Raw genomic sequence first — 17083 nt, 5'->3', positions numbered from 1 at the left:
CTCCCAAACGCGCTTCGAGCGAAATAACCAGCGCCAGGACCATGGCAAAACGAGTGGGCGTGGCTCTAGACATTGGCTTCACAGCGTGTCAACATTTCTCACGGACGCACCCGGCAAGCAAAAGTCATCGTCTATCAGAGCCGTAGGCTGACGGTCTGTGCAACAGTTCTTTCGCTCGAAGCACGGTTGAGAGCGCTGCAGTACAGTAGCCCATGATCGCAGACTGGTGGATTTATTTCATATAGGGGTGTGCGAATATTCGAAAGTTTCGAATATTCGTCGAATATTACATTCGAAATATTCGTATTCGATTCGAAAATCGTGTATTCGAAAAGTTTCGAATATTCGATAACTTCGAATATTCGAAAAATTCGAATATGCGATTCGATTATCATGCATAAAATAACTCGTATTCCACATTTCTGCTGCGTTCGTATAGCTAAAAACGTTGCCGAGAGGAGCGATAAACATCGTAAGTACACAGAGGCACGATATCTGCCTGCGACGAGCTCCCCAATAGGTATGATTTATTGCTGGTGCATCTCCGACGTGCAGCGCTGTTGGCGATCATGTAACCATACATTTTCAATATTATGCAGCTGTAACGTGCCGCACTACCACTCGTTCACTATGCGGGACCACTTCTGAAGAAAGACAGTAACCCATGTGACTGGTGGTGGACTGTAGGCACCTTTAGATACCCCAGTCTGGCAAAGCTTTGCCCCATGTACCTCCCTATACCAGCCACTTCTGTTCCAAGCGAGCGTGCCTTTTCAGTGGCAGGGGGGGGGGTGCCTCTGTTAGAAGGGAGCGCCTGCTGCCTGATCATGTGGAGCAACTCATATTTCTTCATGATAACATCTAGTCATTACTTTCATTGTGCCGTGATATTTGCTTGAGTTGTGAGGTGCATTCTGCTAGCCCGGACATTGTGTTCTGGAGATAGCAGTGTATGTTGCGTTGCCAGTCAGGCTGTTAATGTTTTTTTTTTTTTCAAATCGCTACATGGTAAATAAAATATTGTTACTGTGGAGCCATTTTTCCTTTAATATTCGATATTCGATTCGATATTCGAAGGTGGATATTCGTATTCGATTCGTATTCGAAAAATTTGATATTCGCACACCCCCTAATTTCATATTTCGCGGCCTTTCTTTAAAAGATGGGAAAAAATCACCAAGCAGAATGTACATCGCCACAAAAATTGGATTGGTCGTTTTGGAATGCCGTCTGCGACATTATGAAACGCACTTGGCCCTAACGTAAGTATTTGAAATGTTGCATAATTGACCTTAGTTAATTACCAAGTATGCGAAATATAAAAAAATCCCACATTGAGTGCCACATGACGGCAAGCCATATAACGTTGGTTTCATTCAGTTGTTCCAATCATTTTAGAAATATTTGTTTCTAGTTGCGTGAAACACCCTGCTGCTTATTCACCGATTGCTTATACGGAAACCTTTTGCTGTCTGACTGAATATAGTCGTGTTCCCTTTTTAGACCAACTTACCGAGTCCCCCCCCCCCCTTTTTTTTACTGTTACAAATCCTCAGGTAGTCGGAACGATTATTGCAATAGTATGATTAGCAGTGGAATCTTGCGAAGCTTTGTGCCGCTACAATACGTTTGAGACCCTTCTGAGCAGCACAAAGTTTTCTCAGAGAAGAAATGTTGAAGGATTTCACGTTAGTAAATATGGTGCTAACGAACGCTCTACGCCAGCAGATAAGTCAAATATGAAAAATTGCCGTTTTATGTCCTTAATTTAAACATGATATGTCCCAAAAAATGTCGCTTCCAGTGTTACTGCAGCTTTACACCTGTCGGGTGACCCGGTATTACGAAAAAGGTAATACACTTATGGACGAGGTAAGATAGCACAGTGGCACTTGGGCCATCGTGCGTAGGCTTCCTGCTGAAAATTTTGTAATTGGATGGCAACTCGCTAGCTGGTCGGCAAACAGAGCAGCGACTCCCATCGATTATAAAAGTGTCAAGCAAAAACCACTGACAGCGCAGCATATAGAGAGCTGTCATGTTACGCAGCCAAAAAACTCAGAATAAGTTGCTTTGGAATGAAACTAATATACTTGAGGCAAAAGAGACAGAACTTTTGGGATACAAACAGATATTTCCTTAAAATTAATCAAAGTTGATCAAAGTTAAGAAATTTTGAAGCAAACAATTTTATAGATAGGCGTTTGCTGCTTTATTATATAGATGTATAACAGCAAATTTTCAAATGTATCGAAGTAGCTTAAGATATGATTGGTAAGTATCGTATCTGATACAATAATTCCAGAAGTATTTCGTATCTGTATCTCAAATACTTCTTGCCCAAGTATCTTGTATCGTATCACGATACAATTTCAAAGTATCTTCGCTCATGACAGGTTCTGATTTCAACAATATGGCTATGATTAGTGTGAAATGAAACGTAGGTAGGAGATGATATAATGTTATCATGCAGGTAAGAATTACAATGAGCAAAACAAAGCAAGACAAAAGCCCTCACGCGGGGCTAAGAGCGGAGGAAGTATTAAGCAGTTAAGTTATGCCTCATATGAGACTACAATTGCTATAATAAATGAAACGTGCAGCATTGTTTTGGATTAGTTCAAGTGACTGAATAAGGATTTCAGAATGCAGGTTCCATGAGGATAAGGCATACTCCATTTTACTCATAAGCGTTTTATATATGACTAGCTTTAATGATAATGAGAACTAACAGACAATAATGCCAAGGAAAGTACAGGGGGTGTTAAAATCTAGTAATTAGGATATAAATGTGAAGAAAGTAAAGTGGACAAAAAGATAACTTGCCGCCGGCAAGTACTGAACCTGCGACCTTTGAATAACGCGTCCGATGCTCTACCACTGAGCTACAGCGCCGGTCATCCTCTCGTCCACTTTATGGGGTATATATGTGCATTTTAATCTAGGAGTGTTAGTCAGCGCCTATCGCAGCCATGGTGGCGAGTGTGGAACACTCTTTTTCTGCCTCTTGGCGTCACATAACAGGTGATCTTTTTACGAGCTGGCAGCTGACCAATAATCCCTCGCATACTACCTAAAGGCATCAAGACTGTCTTTTCAAGTTGTCTTTTCGTGCACTTTACTTTCTTCGCATTTATATCCTAATTGCTACAAATAGCATCCCCTATACCTTCCGTGGCATGATTGTCTGTTAGTTCTTATAAATATTGTGTCTAACAAATAAAAACGAGCCCTTAAAGTCATCTTTCCTTCTTTCCAGTATATGTATGTCATATGATTTATATTGTCAAGCATTGCATTTCCAAATTATCCTTTGTACTTCATGTCATTTACACTGTTTATTAAACTTCACTCTCCTGCAACACTTCCTGTATATTTATTATTTCCACATTTTATGTTCCTTAATTATAGTACGTATCCATGATAAAAACCGGCTATTGTTCTTTGTACTTCACATATATAAACTGCCGTAACGTATTTTTATGTATAGTTTGAAGGATGTCTCCTTCCAGTCTTTGACTTCAGGACCTTCTTCTGCATATTAATGTCCTGTAATCATTTTAGCTGATATCTTTCAATCATTACAATTAATAAAAGGGTGCCCGGTTTCATTTTCGATGCTGAGAACTATGTCATGTAGCATGAACACCCATATAATAAGCCTACGCCACAACTATAATGAAATCACGCCTAAGTGTATGCATATAATGAGCAACACTGTGTAGCGAATGTTCCGAGCGCCTACGGTAAATATCAGAAAATATATATTGTTGGCCAAAATAAAATGGCTGAGCCACGCAGTGAGTAACCGGGCTGTTAGATGTTTGCAAGAACCAGGCAGCAAACACATACGTTAGAATTAAAGAAACACTAAAGAGGAAAACGATTTTTCTCGCATTAATAAAGTAGTCTTCCACGATACCAAAAACACCACGCTTGCACAAAAAGAAAATACAGGTGGCGACGCCACCTTGGAATTCCCACACCATTTGCCGTGACAACACATATTTTTGACGGCACCTGCTTGGGCCTACGTAGTTCCTAATCGGTTAAATCGAAGTACATTGTCCTCTGAGGGGGCTAGAGATTTGACATAACGAGTTTGTGGAAATTTCGTCGAGCCAGTGGCGCCAAAATACATTAAATGCTCTTTCAAATCTTTTATGTCACGAATTACAAAGTTCAGCGCAAAACTTAAAAATGAAACTTTGAACTTGGTTTTCTCCTCTAATAATAAACCTATGGTGGTGAAATAAACTACACAAGAGTTCTCCGAGCACACTTTATCAATCTAAACCAATGCACTGTTTCTCTTTAGTGTCCCTTTAAGCACCGCTGCAACTCTGAAAGAACCCGCGACTGCCCGACAATGCAGCCGAAACTGCTAGGATTTGCAGCAGTGGCGCCATCTCGTGGCATCCAAGTAAAAGGAGGATGCACCACCGGAGTATATTCCAGTTCACTATAGTGTAGGTAGAGTGTAGGCGTTAACCATGTGTTCCTGCCAAGCCTCGTAATACTGCAGAGGCAACGCCAACGATGTGCTTCAATGTGCTTACAACGCCGCATAAAAGAATTACTCAGAGGACGCCAATGGCAACAGAGCGATGCAGTGCATTGGAGGATGTGGCTTTGAATACAATGGAATAAATAGTGGTTTTCTGTGCCTTAGGACAGCGTTATTTACAAATTTTATACTGGTGCTTACAGATATTCAGTGCAGTGTGTGACTACGCATATCGCAGTGAATGTACTCTGCGTGTATCATTTTGTTTTATCATGTTGACAGAGTTAAAAATAGATGCGTCTTATACAGAGGTGCACCTTATATATCATCTTTTCCTGCAAAAGTCGTAAAAAGTCGGGGGTGCGACTTATACACCGAGAATACGGTAGCAATGAAATTGGATGCGGCGCTTGCTTGGCTGGGGGCACTTGCTTGGAATCTCACGGTGAGGTTGCCACTACCAGACTCAAATCATGGCACCTTCATGTTTCTACTCATACCCATCTAAAGGAAAAATACACATCCACCAATTTGTAGCATGAAGCCACAAGGAAATCCATACGGATTTCTGAGAAATAAAGCCTCTTAGTCGCCGAAAAATTCGTCCTGGTCCGGGGTGGCTTCATGCTACAAATGGGTGGTTGTATATTTTTCCTTTCTTAACCCTTCCGCCACCTTGCGGGATTCCGCAGAACTGATTTGCAATATGTGTCCAGTTGCTTCGAGTTGTCGATGAATTCGCCCTCGCGCTGCCAAGTGCTATCTTCCTGGTTAGCTCAATTGGTAGAGCGACCGCCCCGGAAAGGCGTTGGTCCTGGGTTCGAACCCCGGACCAGGACGAATTTTTCGGCGAATAAGAGGCTTTCTTTCTGAGAAATCCGTATGGATTTCCTTGTGGCTTCGTGCTACAAATGGGTGGTTGTCTATTTTCCCTTTCTTAACCCTTCCGCCACCTTGCGGGATTCTGCAGAACTGATTTTCACACCCATCTTCTTAGGAGTGGCATGGACAGGCAATGCCAAGCGCCACAAGACTGATGTGCAGGCCATTTGTCTGGCTCCACCAGTGCAAACCCAGTTCCCAATATTTTCTTAACCCACATTCAGATGAAACCTCTCCATGTCTCAAATCCACAACTATATGGCATATCTCAGTGTATCTCAGTATATCATGCCAGTAGGCAAAAAAAGAGCAGGCACTCTCGCCGCCATGGCTACTAGCAGCGCTAACACTCCTAGGTTTAAATGCACATATATATATATCATATTTTTTCGCAGCAAAGATCACTACAATACTTCTAAGCAGTGTTGGCGGTTACACGTTACAAGCAGTGTTGAATGCGTTTAACTAAATATATTACCCGTTACGCTAAAGAAAAAAGAACGCGCTACCGCCCTGCGTTACCCATAAAAAAAAGTTAACGCGTTGCTCTTACAGTTACCAAAAAAAAAAAAGCAACGGACATTACATCTGCCGTTACTCCATGGTCAGCAATCTTAATCAGTGCGTCTTCGCCGCAAGAACCCTACAATAGCAACTTTATGAAACTCATATTTATATGTCACATTAAAGTTGTGGCCAAAACAAAATTTTTACCCAGAATACTGATTCAACCAGAATGATTTGCCCAAAAGTGCCGTACCTTGGCATTACTATAATGGCCTAAAGTTGATTTTATAGATACATGTGACTGCTTCTAACTCTGTGGCATATGGAGAAGCTATTTTTCATGACAAGAAGTGATCGATTTAATCACCAACAATCTCCGCAAAGAAAACGCCACTGAACAAACTTGCAGTAATTATGACGGCATGCTTCTACTAACAAAATCAATGCACAAATTATGTAGTAATAAAAGAATGCTTAAATGGCACAAATCTGGGGAAAACGTATTTGGACACTTAAACAAGTTTATTTTTCTTTCAATTTGACCTGCATAATTACCGTAAATATTGAGACTGTGCATGTGAAAGTGTTCAAGGTCAGAGTCCGTTGCTCAGGAGTTCAATAACCAGACACGTAGGCGCAGTTGCAAATAGCAGGAACCAAGACTAACTTTGAATACGAAGTTGATGAACAGTGTTAGAGTATTGCAGGGATAGTTTCCCTAATGTAACTACAAACTGCTGAATATAATCAACAGCTGCTTTTCAAAGCTTTAATCGGACAGCTTGACTCGTTTATTAGCGAATACGTCCGCCCCTACACTAAATAGTACGTCGATGGACGCACTATATGGTACTCCTGTATTCACTTTCGGTCAGTTTTCCTTGAGCCTGCTCGCCGCGATGACATGCGGCACCAAAGGTACCGCGACAGTCGCACATCTTCAGCTGGCTATAGATTTTCGGAAGGCTTTTCTGTAGAAGTCATCCTCCGCTATGCTAGAACTCACCCCGAGTCTTGATATCTGTAAGCCGAACAAGTCTCCACAGCTTGCTTTTGACGGTTATGAGGACTGCATTACACTTCTCTTCATCGACAATCAACGACAACTTGAACCTTTCACAGCAAGGTAGCCGAAACCATAGCAGATCCATTTAAGAAATTTCAGCAATTTGCTCGCCATTGCAATTTCCCCCGTGCAACAAAGGACCCCGCACTTTGCCAACGCTTGTGACGGGTAACGTTAATATTTTTCGGTAACGTGAGGTGTCTTATTACTCGTTACTTTTTATTCCAATGAGCGAGACCGTGGTGCAGCTGGCTTAAAATGCGCACCTTTTTCGATTATTTCTCTTGCTTGGAATGTGCTGCCATGCTTTCTTTCATGCGCTGATGTCTCCCCGTTGTTGTTGTTCCAAAGCCTTCGGGTGGTTATCGTTTCTCATGCATGCAAACCTGATGGCTGGCTGGTTTCTAATCTCTCAAAGGGTGACCCGCTTGTGACTCTCTCATTCATTGCTTCCCAAGGAGCGATTAGATCTATTTCCATGCGGCGTTACATTACACAAACGACGCCACCATGGTTGCGTTTCCTGTTTTGGGGACTCAGAAAAACTAACTCCACCTCGTTGGTGATAAGACGAAGGACTACTAAAGCTCATTCACTCGTTTTGCTCTCCGGACGGGCGCACAACCATACAGTTTTCCTGCGTGCGCTCACTCACGCAGTTCGCTTACGCTATGGAAGCGTGCACTGGTTGCTCTGCTGCCAGTGAGTCGAGCGGCGATTCTTTCGACGCGGACTATTTCCCAAGCGCCAAATCAGAATCTGATTCATTGGATTTTAGTTCGTCAGACGAGGATCTTCCGACGAGTTCACAGATTCCGATGATGATCAAGGAGCGACACCTGAAAGCCATGCTTCAAAGATCAATGTTTCTTGCGCAAATTTTACAAAAAAGAACTGAAGACAGTGATGAAGGTCGTACGAAACATGCCCTTCATCGCTGTCTTCAGTTCTTTTTGGTAAAGTATGCGCAAGAAACGTTGATCATGTCTAACCAACTAGCCCATTGTCAAGTTTTTTCTCATGCTTCAAAGACTATCTATCACACGCTAATTTTAGAGCACAAACATTTTTTACCAGAAAAGTATTCTGGTGCGCTTATATTTGTATGTCTGTGAGCTATGTTTAATACAATACACAGATTTTTAAATAAAAATTGCACAAGTGTTTTTTTAGGATTTTGCTTGATATTACTACAAATAAACCACGTGTATGTAACAACAAAAGTAACTTTTTTTTGTCGCTTTACGGTGACATAAAAAAACTTTTAGACAATTTTTTTCTAAAATAGAATCGTCTGAGGAATTTATATCAGTAATAAAAAAATTACACATTTTTGGACTGCATTTCGCGAAAAAATTCGACACTCAAAGGGTTAATAAGAAACAAGGCAAGCTGTCCGACGACAGCTTTGAAATAGAGCTGCCGCTTAAATTTTTCAAGTTGTAGTTGTCAGCATTATGTCCTTGCAATATAGCACTGTTTATTCAGTTGTTTTCAAAATAAAATGTGCTTCTAATTGCGGGTATACATTTCTGGTTGTTGAATTCCTCAGCGAGCGAGGCTGACCTTCAACGCCTTCTATGGAATTTAAGGATTTTGCGAGCGAAAGCCTTATATGGCTCATCAAACGCGAAAATTGGCCGTCGGTGTCCCATGACTTCGGGGAAACAAGAGTGATGCAAAAAATCCGCATCATGCGATGACGTCTCTATATTAGTCTGAGTCTTCATTTCAGACATGCATACAAAAAATACGCGGCTGAGGAAGAGGGGAAAAAAGCCGCACAGTCGCGGCTTGACGTTGCTCCCTTCCCCCCGTATACTATCGGTACTGCGGTATGCACGAAAACAGAAATAGCACAGGATTATGTTGTAGCATAAAAAACAAGAACTCAAAACACGGTGCACAATAAAATGAGTAGTACTACAAATACATTATATCTCCAGATATATTCAAATAAAGTTGCGTACACAAAATATAATTAAGGTGGTGGGTAAATACTAACGAAATAAGTTTCGAAGAGAGTTAAAGGAAAGCCAAACTTGTTAAGCAAAGAAGGCAATGTATAGCTTAGGGTTTGAAAGTCGTAGTTAGTACGTGGGTGAGGCAGAGACCAGTACACGTGGTGCCTTGTAAGGTAGTAAAGAATGTTGGTGTGGAGGTTAGCGACTTCACATAAGAACAATATGCCGTGTTCCATCTGTGATTTGTAGAGCTGTAAAAGACGATGATGGTACGTGTTGGTTAAGTGCATGATATGATAGGTGGTAAACAGTGGTTCAGCGTGTGTTCTGTAAGGCATGTCAGCTATCGCTCTAAGCACATTTTCCTGCATTGAGACTAGTTTACTAATATTAGATTTGTTGAACTTCCCCATACCAATACGCAGTATGTATTTTAACTGTAATCCAAACAGGGCGTGGTACAACGTAAGCTTTGCCTTTTCTGGCAATAGATGCTGGAATTTTCTCAAAACGCCAACTACACGTGCAAGCTTAATTTGAAGATGTCATATGCGACTATCCCAGAGCATGACATGATTAAAATAGACTCCAAGCGTTCTAACTGTGTTAGTAATTTCTATGGCATTCCCTCCTATGGCAAGTGTGGCTCTGAGAGAAATAGCTTGATTTTTTTTGCTCTGAAAAATGTTGCTTTAGTTTTATTGGAGTTAATAAGAAGGGAATTTTTAAGAGACCAAGTACAGTAGACTCTCAGTAAACGGAAATCTCTTAAACGGAACTGCTGCTTAAATGGAACAACTGCCTCTGACATGATTGGTTTCGTACTTGTATTCTGCACTCCTGTTCATCTCTCAATAAATGGAACTCCTGTTAAATGGAACACATTTTCCTGGTCCCTTCAGGTTCCGTTTAATGAGAGTCTACTGTATGTAACTTTTTTAGGACGATATTGGCCCGATTTACTAAATCATCTGCATCTGAACAACACAATAAGGATAAGCTCGTGTCATCAGCGTATATAATATATTGGCCACTAGTGTTTATTTCTATCAAATCATTAATATAAATAATGAACAGCAAAGGACGAAGCAGGATACCCTGAGGAACACCACGTTCTACTTTATTACAGGACGAGTGGTGGTTGTCGATAGCCACCATACTGAGTACGATTACGCAAATAACTCGATATTAAATCCAAAGAAATACCTCGGACACCACAAACTGGAAGTTTTAAAAGAAGGGTTTTATGATTATTTCTATCGAACGCTTTTGAAAAATCTATAAATATTCCTAAAGTCATTAGTTTCATTTCTATATTATGAAGAATAAGTTTTTGTTTGAGCAACGCAACTTCCGTAGATGATCTTTCCCTGAAACCAAACTGTGTATTGGTTATTAGCCCGTATTTTTAGAAAAATTTTGAAATAAGCACATAAATACCTCGCTCTAATCCCTTGGAAAAAAATTGCTAGAATGGACATGAGCCTATAATTACCGAGGGTTTCTTTAGCACCTCCCTTATGGAGGATAATCACTTTCGCCTTTTTCATTTCTGATGGAAATGTACCAGTGCTGAGGGACAGGTTATAAATATGACTTAAGAAGGGACAAATGACATCAAGGACATGTAACACAGGTCTCATTGTCAGACCAAAAGCGTCCACGCATTTGCTGATTTTCATACGTCTGAAAGCGGCTAATACTTCATCGCTATCGCACTCGATAAGTGCCATGGTGTCCTGTGCTCGGTTTTTCACGTAATCGAGAGTCATGCTCACTTTGAACAAGGGAAGCAAAGTAGTCATTGAACTTGTCAGTTAGCTCTTTCCCAACGTAGCTGATACCATCAAATGTAAGAGAAGCAGGTGAGCACGTTCATTCAGATTTTAGCAACATGTTTAATCTATTCCAGAGAACCTTCTGATCACTAATGCCTGAAAATAAGCGAATGTGATACTCTTTTTTAGATTTTCTTATTGTGCCATTCAAATTATTGAAAAATTTTTTAAAAGCTACGAGATCGAGGGGTTCGCAACTCTGTGAAAACTTCAGATATAAGTTGTTTTTCTCGGAAATCATTTTAAGGATGCGAGACGTCATCCAAGGCTTACGGGCCTTCTTCGGTTTTTTTCGTAACCCTGTATGGGAATGCCTTGCTGTGAAACACTGTGAAGTGTTTTAAAAAAAAGTTAAATGCCTCGTCTGCAGTCACGTGGCTGTACAGTGGCGTCCAATCAAAATTTAATATCATGCAACAAAATTCTTTTAATGAGCTGGCGTTAATATTTTGTGTCCAAAATAACGGGTCATGAGTAGTTTTGTTAGAAACCAAAGAGACGTTGCTCAACAGAAACACGGGGAGGTGGTCACTCAAAGCTCTGTTAATAACCCCTGCAGAAACACGTTCACTAGATTCATTAGTGATTATCCTGTCAAGTGCAGTTGCAGACGATGAGGTAACACGGGTCTCCGACCCGTGTTATATGATGTCTCAGATCGCCAAAATTGTGACGTCGTTATGATGTCACGTGAAGTAACAGAACGTGACGACATCATCACATGACAGCGTAGCTTGGTCAAAGGGGGCCAATCACGCAGGCAGTGCAAAACCAAGTGATCCTAGATGCAGTGCAAAACCACGTTAGGTGCTGAAGGCTTTCGGAGGGTTACGGGGGCGCAGCATCCATCAAACGGACCGAGAAGAAGAAGAGGGCTTTTGCCTTCCGGTCGTCTCATGTAAATGCATCAGGGAGAGTTTTTTATTCCTACGAGACCTGCGCCTATGTTTTGTGCGCTAGTAGAAGCACGACGTCAGAATTACTGTAAACTTGTTGAGAGATGAGTTATGTTTTCTTTCCAAAGAGCACTGACGAAACTTCATTTTCTGTTAAATGTCACTCTGAGGAATGGCATTACCCCGTGCCACAAAGTTATAAGCCATAACATGCAACTCTACAGAAAACATTGGACCTCTATAATATTGCTAAAGTCCGGCACACTTGTGTAGCGTTTTCTAGTTATATCAGTAATTCAGCTAAAGTAACGTGCGTTACTTTTTTTTGGTAACGCCAACGGTAACATGCTACCTTTGTTTTTGTAGGTAACATAGGGCGGTAACGCGTTTCTTTTTTGTTAGTGTAACGAGTAACCTATTTAGTTACTTTTTTTAGAGTAATGCATACAACAATGCTTCCAAGGAATGCTCTCACGTTATATCAATACAAGTATGCAATGCCCTCATCGCAAAACACACACTGCAAGGATATCAGCCAGTTTCTGCTTATGCTCGGCCAGTTGCTTCTCAACTTCAGTAATCTCCTTCATGAGCTGCATGTGTGCCTTGTGCAGGTCAAGCCGTGATCGTCGGGTGTCAAAGTAGCCTCCGGTAAGGGCACCCTTGTGCGACACTTGGTCCCCTGCGACAATGTACAACAAACCACTATGGTGATGGGCCACATTACGTATGATCAATTTTCACTGTTGAGCTTCTACACTTCTTGACCAAACATCCAATTGTGACTAACCACTTGGGCTTAGTTAAGCAAGAGCTACACAAGTTTGCCACAACAAGACACATTCTTCATACTTAGGGCTGTGCAGCGCTCACAAAAAGAGACAAGGAACAGAAGAAGTACACAGGACAAGCGCAGACAAGCGCATTTGTTGGAGAAAAACTCGCTGCATTTGTTGGAGAAATGCCTAATTACAACATCAAGTTCTTGGCACCTCTGTTCAAGAAGAGGGGTCTCGTCAATGCTAACAGAAAAAACCACATCCGGCTTGTTCAGCTCGTCAAGCACAAGTTTCTTGAAATACGGCCCGAGGCCATCACTAACTATGTAGGATGCCTTGGACCTCTCGGAATCTCCAAATAACTTGGGAAACAAGGCAGTTGCTGTGTCGGCCCACGAGTATGGGATGCCCCTGAGAGTCATGCCAAGCACAAACAGAGTTTCTGCATTTGTCACGCGGTCACACTGCAAAACGTTCCATGGACTGCCGAATTCCAAAGTCGGCTGGATCGTTTTCGGCCGCTGCAGCCCACCTGAAGCGTCTCAATGACGACTGGTAGCATCAATGTGCCGTTTCATGGCTGCATGTCTCTTGACTGCTGCTACGCCATGTTGCCTACAGTTGATGCTTTGATTAAAAAAAAACACAAAACGCAGTTCCTTCGTCCGCTTGACAACACCATATTGATATTTTGTCTACATTTTCATCACTCTCATGGAGAACGTCCGCGTACGTCCGCGTACAGCGCGATGTCGCTCTCAATGGGGGAACCTCATGTAGATAGTTTCATTTCTGAAAGTCGGAGTACACCCCTTTGGGGCAGGCTTGGCGCAGAATCGCCAAATTTTGAGGAAATGTAGCAGGTTGTAGCAGCCAGGGCACTTTGGCGCAGCGGTAGCATCACTGTATTTCCTGCCTGAAGTCAATATTTAGCAATTTCGTTAAATATTCCAAATTAACAAATTCATTATTACAAAACAAAAAACAGTGCGCAAGGTGGCTGTCAGCAATATGCAGCCTCTAATATTGCATTTTTTTTTAACAACCCTTGGCTCAAGATAGCCGGGAAACACTGTATATGTTGCAACACCTGTCAAGTAGGAGCCTGCCAATTCATGGCCATTATAACGTAACAACTTCTGTGTCTCAATTCCTTCTATCAATTAATATTCACCAAATATTTCTAGTAACGACGTCAAGTAGAGCTCAAAGAATATCATCCTGTCCCATGCTTGTCCTCTAGCTGTCCGAATGTTTTGATAACTGTGAACATGGAATCTGCCCATAATTAGTGAACAGGAGCTTTAACAATAATATCTCGGGTTTTACATCCCAAAACCACGGTATGATTATGAGAGACGCCGCAGTGGAGGGCTCCGGAAATTTCAACCATCTGGTGTTCTTTAACGTGCACCTAAATCTACGTAAACAGCGCTCTACCATTTCGCCTCCATCGAAATGGGACCGCCGCAGCCGGGATCAAACCCGCGACCTTTGGGTCAGTAGCCGAGCAGAACAGGAGCTTTGTAACTTTTGTTGTACTAAACAGTTTTGTTGTACTAAACATTTCTACACAGACCAGTGAAGCATGCGTCTTATCCATGAGACTACCTCAGTCCACACCAAGAAGATTCACGTAGACTCACACGAAAACATCAGGTTATGCAAACACACAAATCATAACTTAAAGTCGTCTCCTATGGAAGAAGCAGCATAAAATACTGCACAGCCAACAGCAAAAGTTTTCTGGGCAGGAAATATTCCAGAAAGCTATATTTTCGCTTTTCCTGGGGACGTAACAAATGTTCCAGCTTGTAGCTGGCATTGCAACCTATACAGTGACCAGCTAGATTATCCTTGAGAAGCGCGAAAGAAACACAGGGACTAAGAAGAGATACACACCGGACAAGCACTTTCCAACGACCCCAAATAGCTGTGCTACTACAATTCAGCTAGATTAGAAGCATTACGCACTAATATAGCAGAAGTTTGCATTTGCTATGGAGCCAACATCCCGCAAACTTTTCCCATTTGGTTTAACATCGCTAAAAACTAAAAGGGTGGTGGAAACCTTAAAGGGACACTAAAGGCAAATATTAAGTCGACGTTGATTGTTGAAATAGCGGTCCAGAAACCTCGTAGTGCTGCTTTTGTGCCAAGGAAGTGCTTATTTTAAAATCAAATCACATTTTTAGTGGTCCGCATCGCGTTAGCGTGCTTCAAATCTCCCGCCTGAAAATACGACTCTCATACGTCACTGCTGCCGTGCCCAACGTTGCCCGCTTTTACTGCGCGGCCGCCGACACTAGTAGCAGCCGAGCGGAAGTAGCGGGACCCACAGTAGCAACAACGGCGCTGCGGCAAAGATTTGCTCGGATGGGCACATTCAAAGCCGTCACCAAGTTGCGGTTGGTCTCGTAATCCTCAGTACGAAAGTGCAGCGAGCACACACGCAGAGGTTTTGACTGTTTAGCACACTGGCGCAATGGCATGACACTAAGCCACTTCGAGCGTAAGGGTTCATTCCGCGGCACCCAGTGAAAAAACACACCGGTTTCCTTGCTGCAGCACTGGCGTTGTGCACCATTCGGGCATCCGGCAATATCACACGCATGCGGCATTTTGTCGAACTTTCTGTCAGAGCGACCTTCACGAGCCCGCAAAACACGCACGGCAGTACGCGATCCCGAAACTATTACTGAAACGAGCGAGGCACAGTTCGGCGAAAACGGAACCTTTGAACCATGTTTGAACCACGCGCCGTTCCCCATGGCAACGCCACGGAGGTTTTGTTTTCCATGAATCAAGCGGAAACGAACAAACAGCATTTTATTACGTCTTTTGATGCTCGGAATGTTTTTTTACTGCTGCTAGTTTGATTACTATATTAATGAGAACTAACAGACAATAATGCCAAGGAAAGTATAGGGGGTGTTATCTGTAGTATTTAGAATATAAATGTGAAGAAAGTAAGGTGGACGAAAAGATAACTTGCCGCCGGCAGGGACCGAACCTGCGACCTTCGAATAACGCGTCCGATGCTCTACCACTGAGCTACGGCGGCGGTCCTCCTCCCGTCCACTTTATGGGGTATATATGTGCATTTAAACCTTGGAGTGTTAGTCAGCGCCAATCGCAGCCATGGCGGCGAGTGTGGAACACTCTTTTTCTGCCTATCTGGCGTCACGTAGCACGTGATCTTTTTACGAGCTGGCAGCTGACCAATAATCCCTCGCATACTACCTGAAGGCATCATGTCTGCCAGAACAAGACCCTTGCTATGAATGAAGGAAAGAAGATGAATCTTAAGGGCTCGTTGTCTTTGTTAGACACAATATTAATGAGAACTAACAGACAATAACGCCAAGGAAAGTATAGGGGGTGTTATCTGTAGTATTTAGAATATAAATGTGAAGAAAGTAAGGTGGACGAAAAGATAACTTGCCGCCGGCAGGGACCGAACCTGCGACCTTCGAATAACGCGTCCGATGCTCTACCACTGAGCTACGGCGGCGGTCATCCTCCCGTCCACTTTATGGGGTATATATGTGCATTTAAACCTTGGAGTGTTAGTCAGCGCCAATCGCAGCCATGGCGGCGAGTGTGGAACACTTTTTTTCTGCCTTTCTGGCGTCACGTAGCACGTGATCTTTTTACGAGCTGGCAGCTGACCAATAATCCCTCGCATACTACCTGAAGGCATCATGTCTGCCAGAACAAGACCCTTGCTATGAATGAAGGAAAGAAGATGAATCTTAAGGGCTCGTTGTCTTTGTTAGACAAAATATTAATGAGAACTAACAGACAATAACGCCAAGGAAAGTATAGGGGGTGTTATCTGTAGTATTTAGAATATAAATGTGAAGAAAGTAAGGTGGACGAAAAGATAACTTGCCGCCGGCAGGGACCGTTCTGGCAGACATGATGCCTTCACGTAGTATGCGAGGGATTATTGGTCAGTTGCCAGCTCGTAAAAAGATCACGTGCTACGTGACGCCAGAAAGGCAGAAAAAGAGTGTTCCACATTCGCCGCCATGGCTGCGATTGGCGCTGACTAACACTCCAAGGTTTAAATGCACATATATACCCCATAAATTGGACGGGAGGATGACCGCCGCCGTAGCTCAGTGGTAGAGCATCGGACGCGTTATTCGAAGGTCGCAGGTTCGGTCCCTGCCGGCGGCAAGTTATCTTTTCGTCCACCTTACTTTCTTCACATTTATATTCTAAATACCACAGATAACACCCCCTATACTTTCCTTGGCGTTATTGTCTGTTAGTTCTCATTAATATTGTGTCTAACAAAGACAACGAGCCCTTAAGATTCATCTAGTTTGATTACTAGTGATTTATTGTAGGCCGACTTCCCTACGTCATCGGGATCACTTCGAAAATGTCCCACTCGTGGCGCTCATCATGTGATACATTTAGCTTAATTTCTCGGTAAGTAGGGCGCTGCTGTTGATAATATTGCCGTTTTAGAAGTTGTCATACATTGGGCTTTCACTCTGACATTAATTGTTATTTGCCTTTAGTGTCCCTTTAAAAAGCTGTAGGGAAGAGAATGTGGGTTCCTCAATAAGCTTAGTGGAGTGAAGTGATGTAAAGTTTAACAGGAAATGTCACAGGAGCCTCGTCATCATC

The 17083-nt window shown here is 42.5% G+C and overlaps 1 protein-coding gene and 1 non-coding gene across 2 annotated transcripts in view; one reads left to right on the top strand and one right to left on the bottom strand.

Annotated features, from left to right (window-relative positions):
* The window catches only part of LOC119379432 (structural maintenance of chromosomes protein 3), a 661154-nt gene that overhangs the window by 239072 nt on the left and 404999 nt on the right, over positions 1–17083 (bottom strand). The window contains exon 18 of the mRNA XM_049411979.1: positions 12193–12342. Coding sequence (XP_049267936.1) covers positions 12193–12342 — 150 coding nt within the window. The remainder of the gene's footprint in view (positions 1–12192; positions 12343–17083) is intronic.
* Trnas-gga (transfer RNA serine (anticodon GGA)) lies at positions 5273–5346 on the top strand. Its single transcript has one exon. It is a non-coding gene; the product is annotated as a tRNA-Ser (tRNA).

The sequence above is a fragment of the Rhipicephalus sanguineus genome, chromosome 1 (assembly GCF_013339695.2).
Source record: "Rhipicephalus sanguineus isolate Rsan-2018 chromosome 1, BIME_Rsan_1.4, whole genome shotgun sequence".
In the NCBI taxonomy this organism is placed as follows: Eukaryota; Metazoa; Arthropoda; class Arachnida; order Ixodida; family Ixodidae; genus Rhipicephalus; species Rhipicephalus sanguineus.
This window is presented reverse-complemented; position numbering and strand designations above follow the sequence as displayed.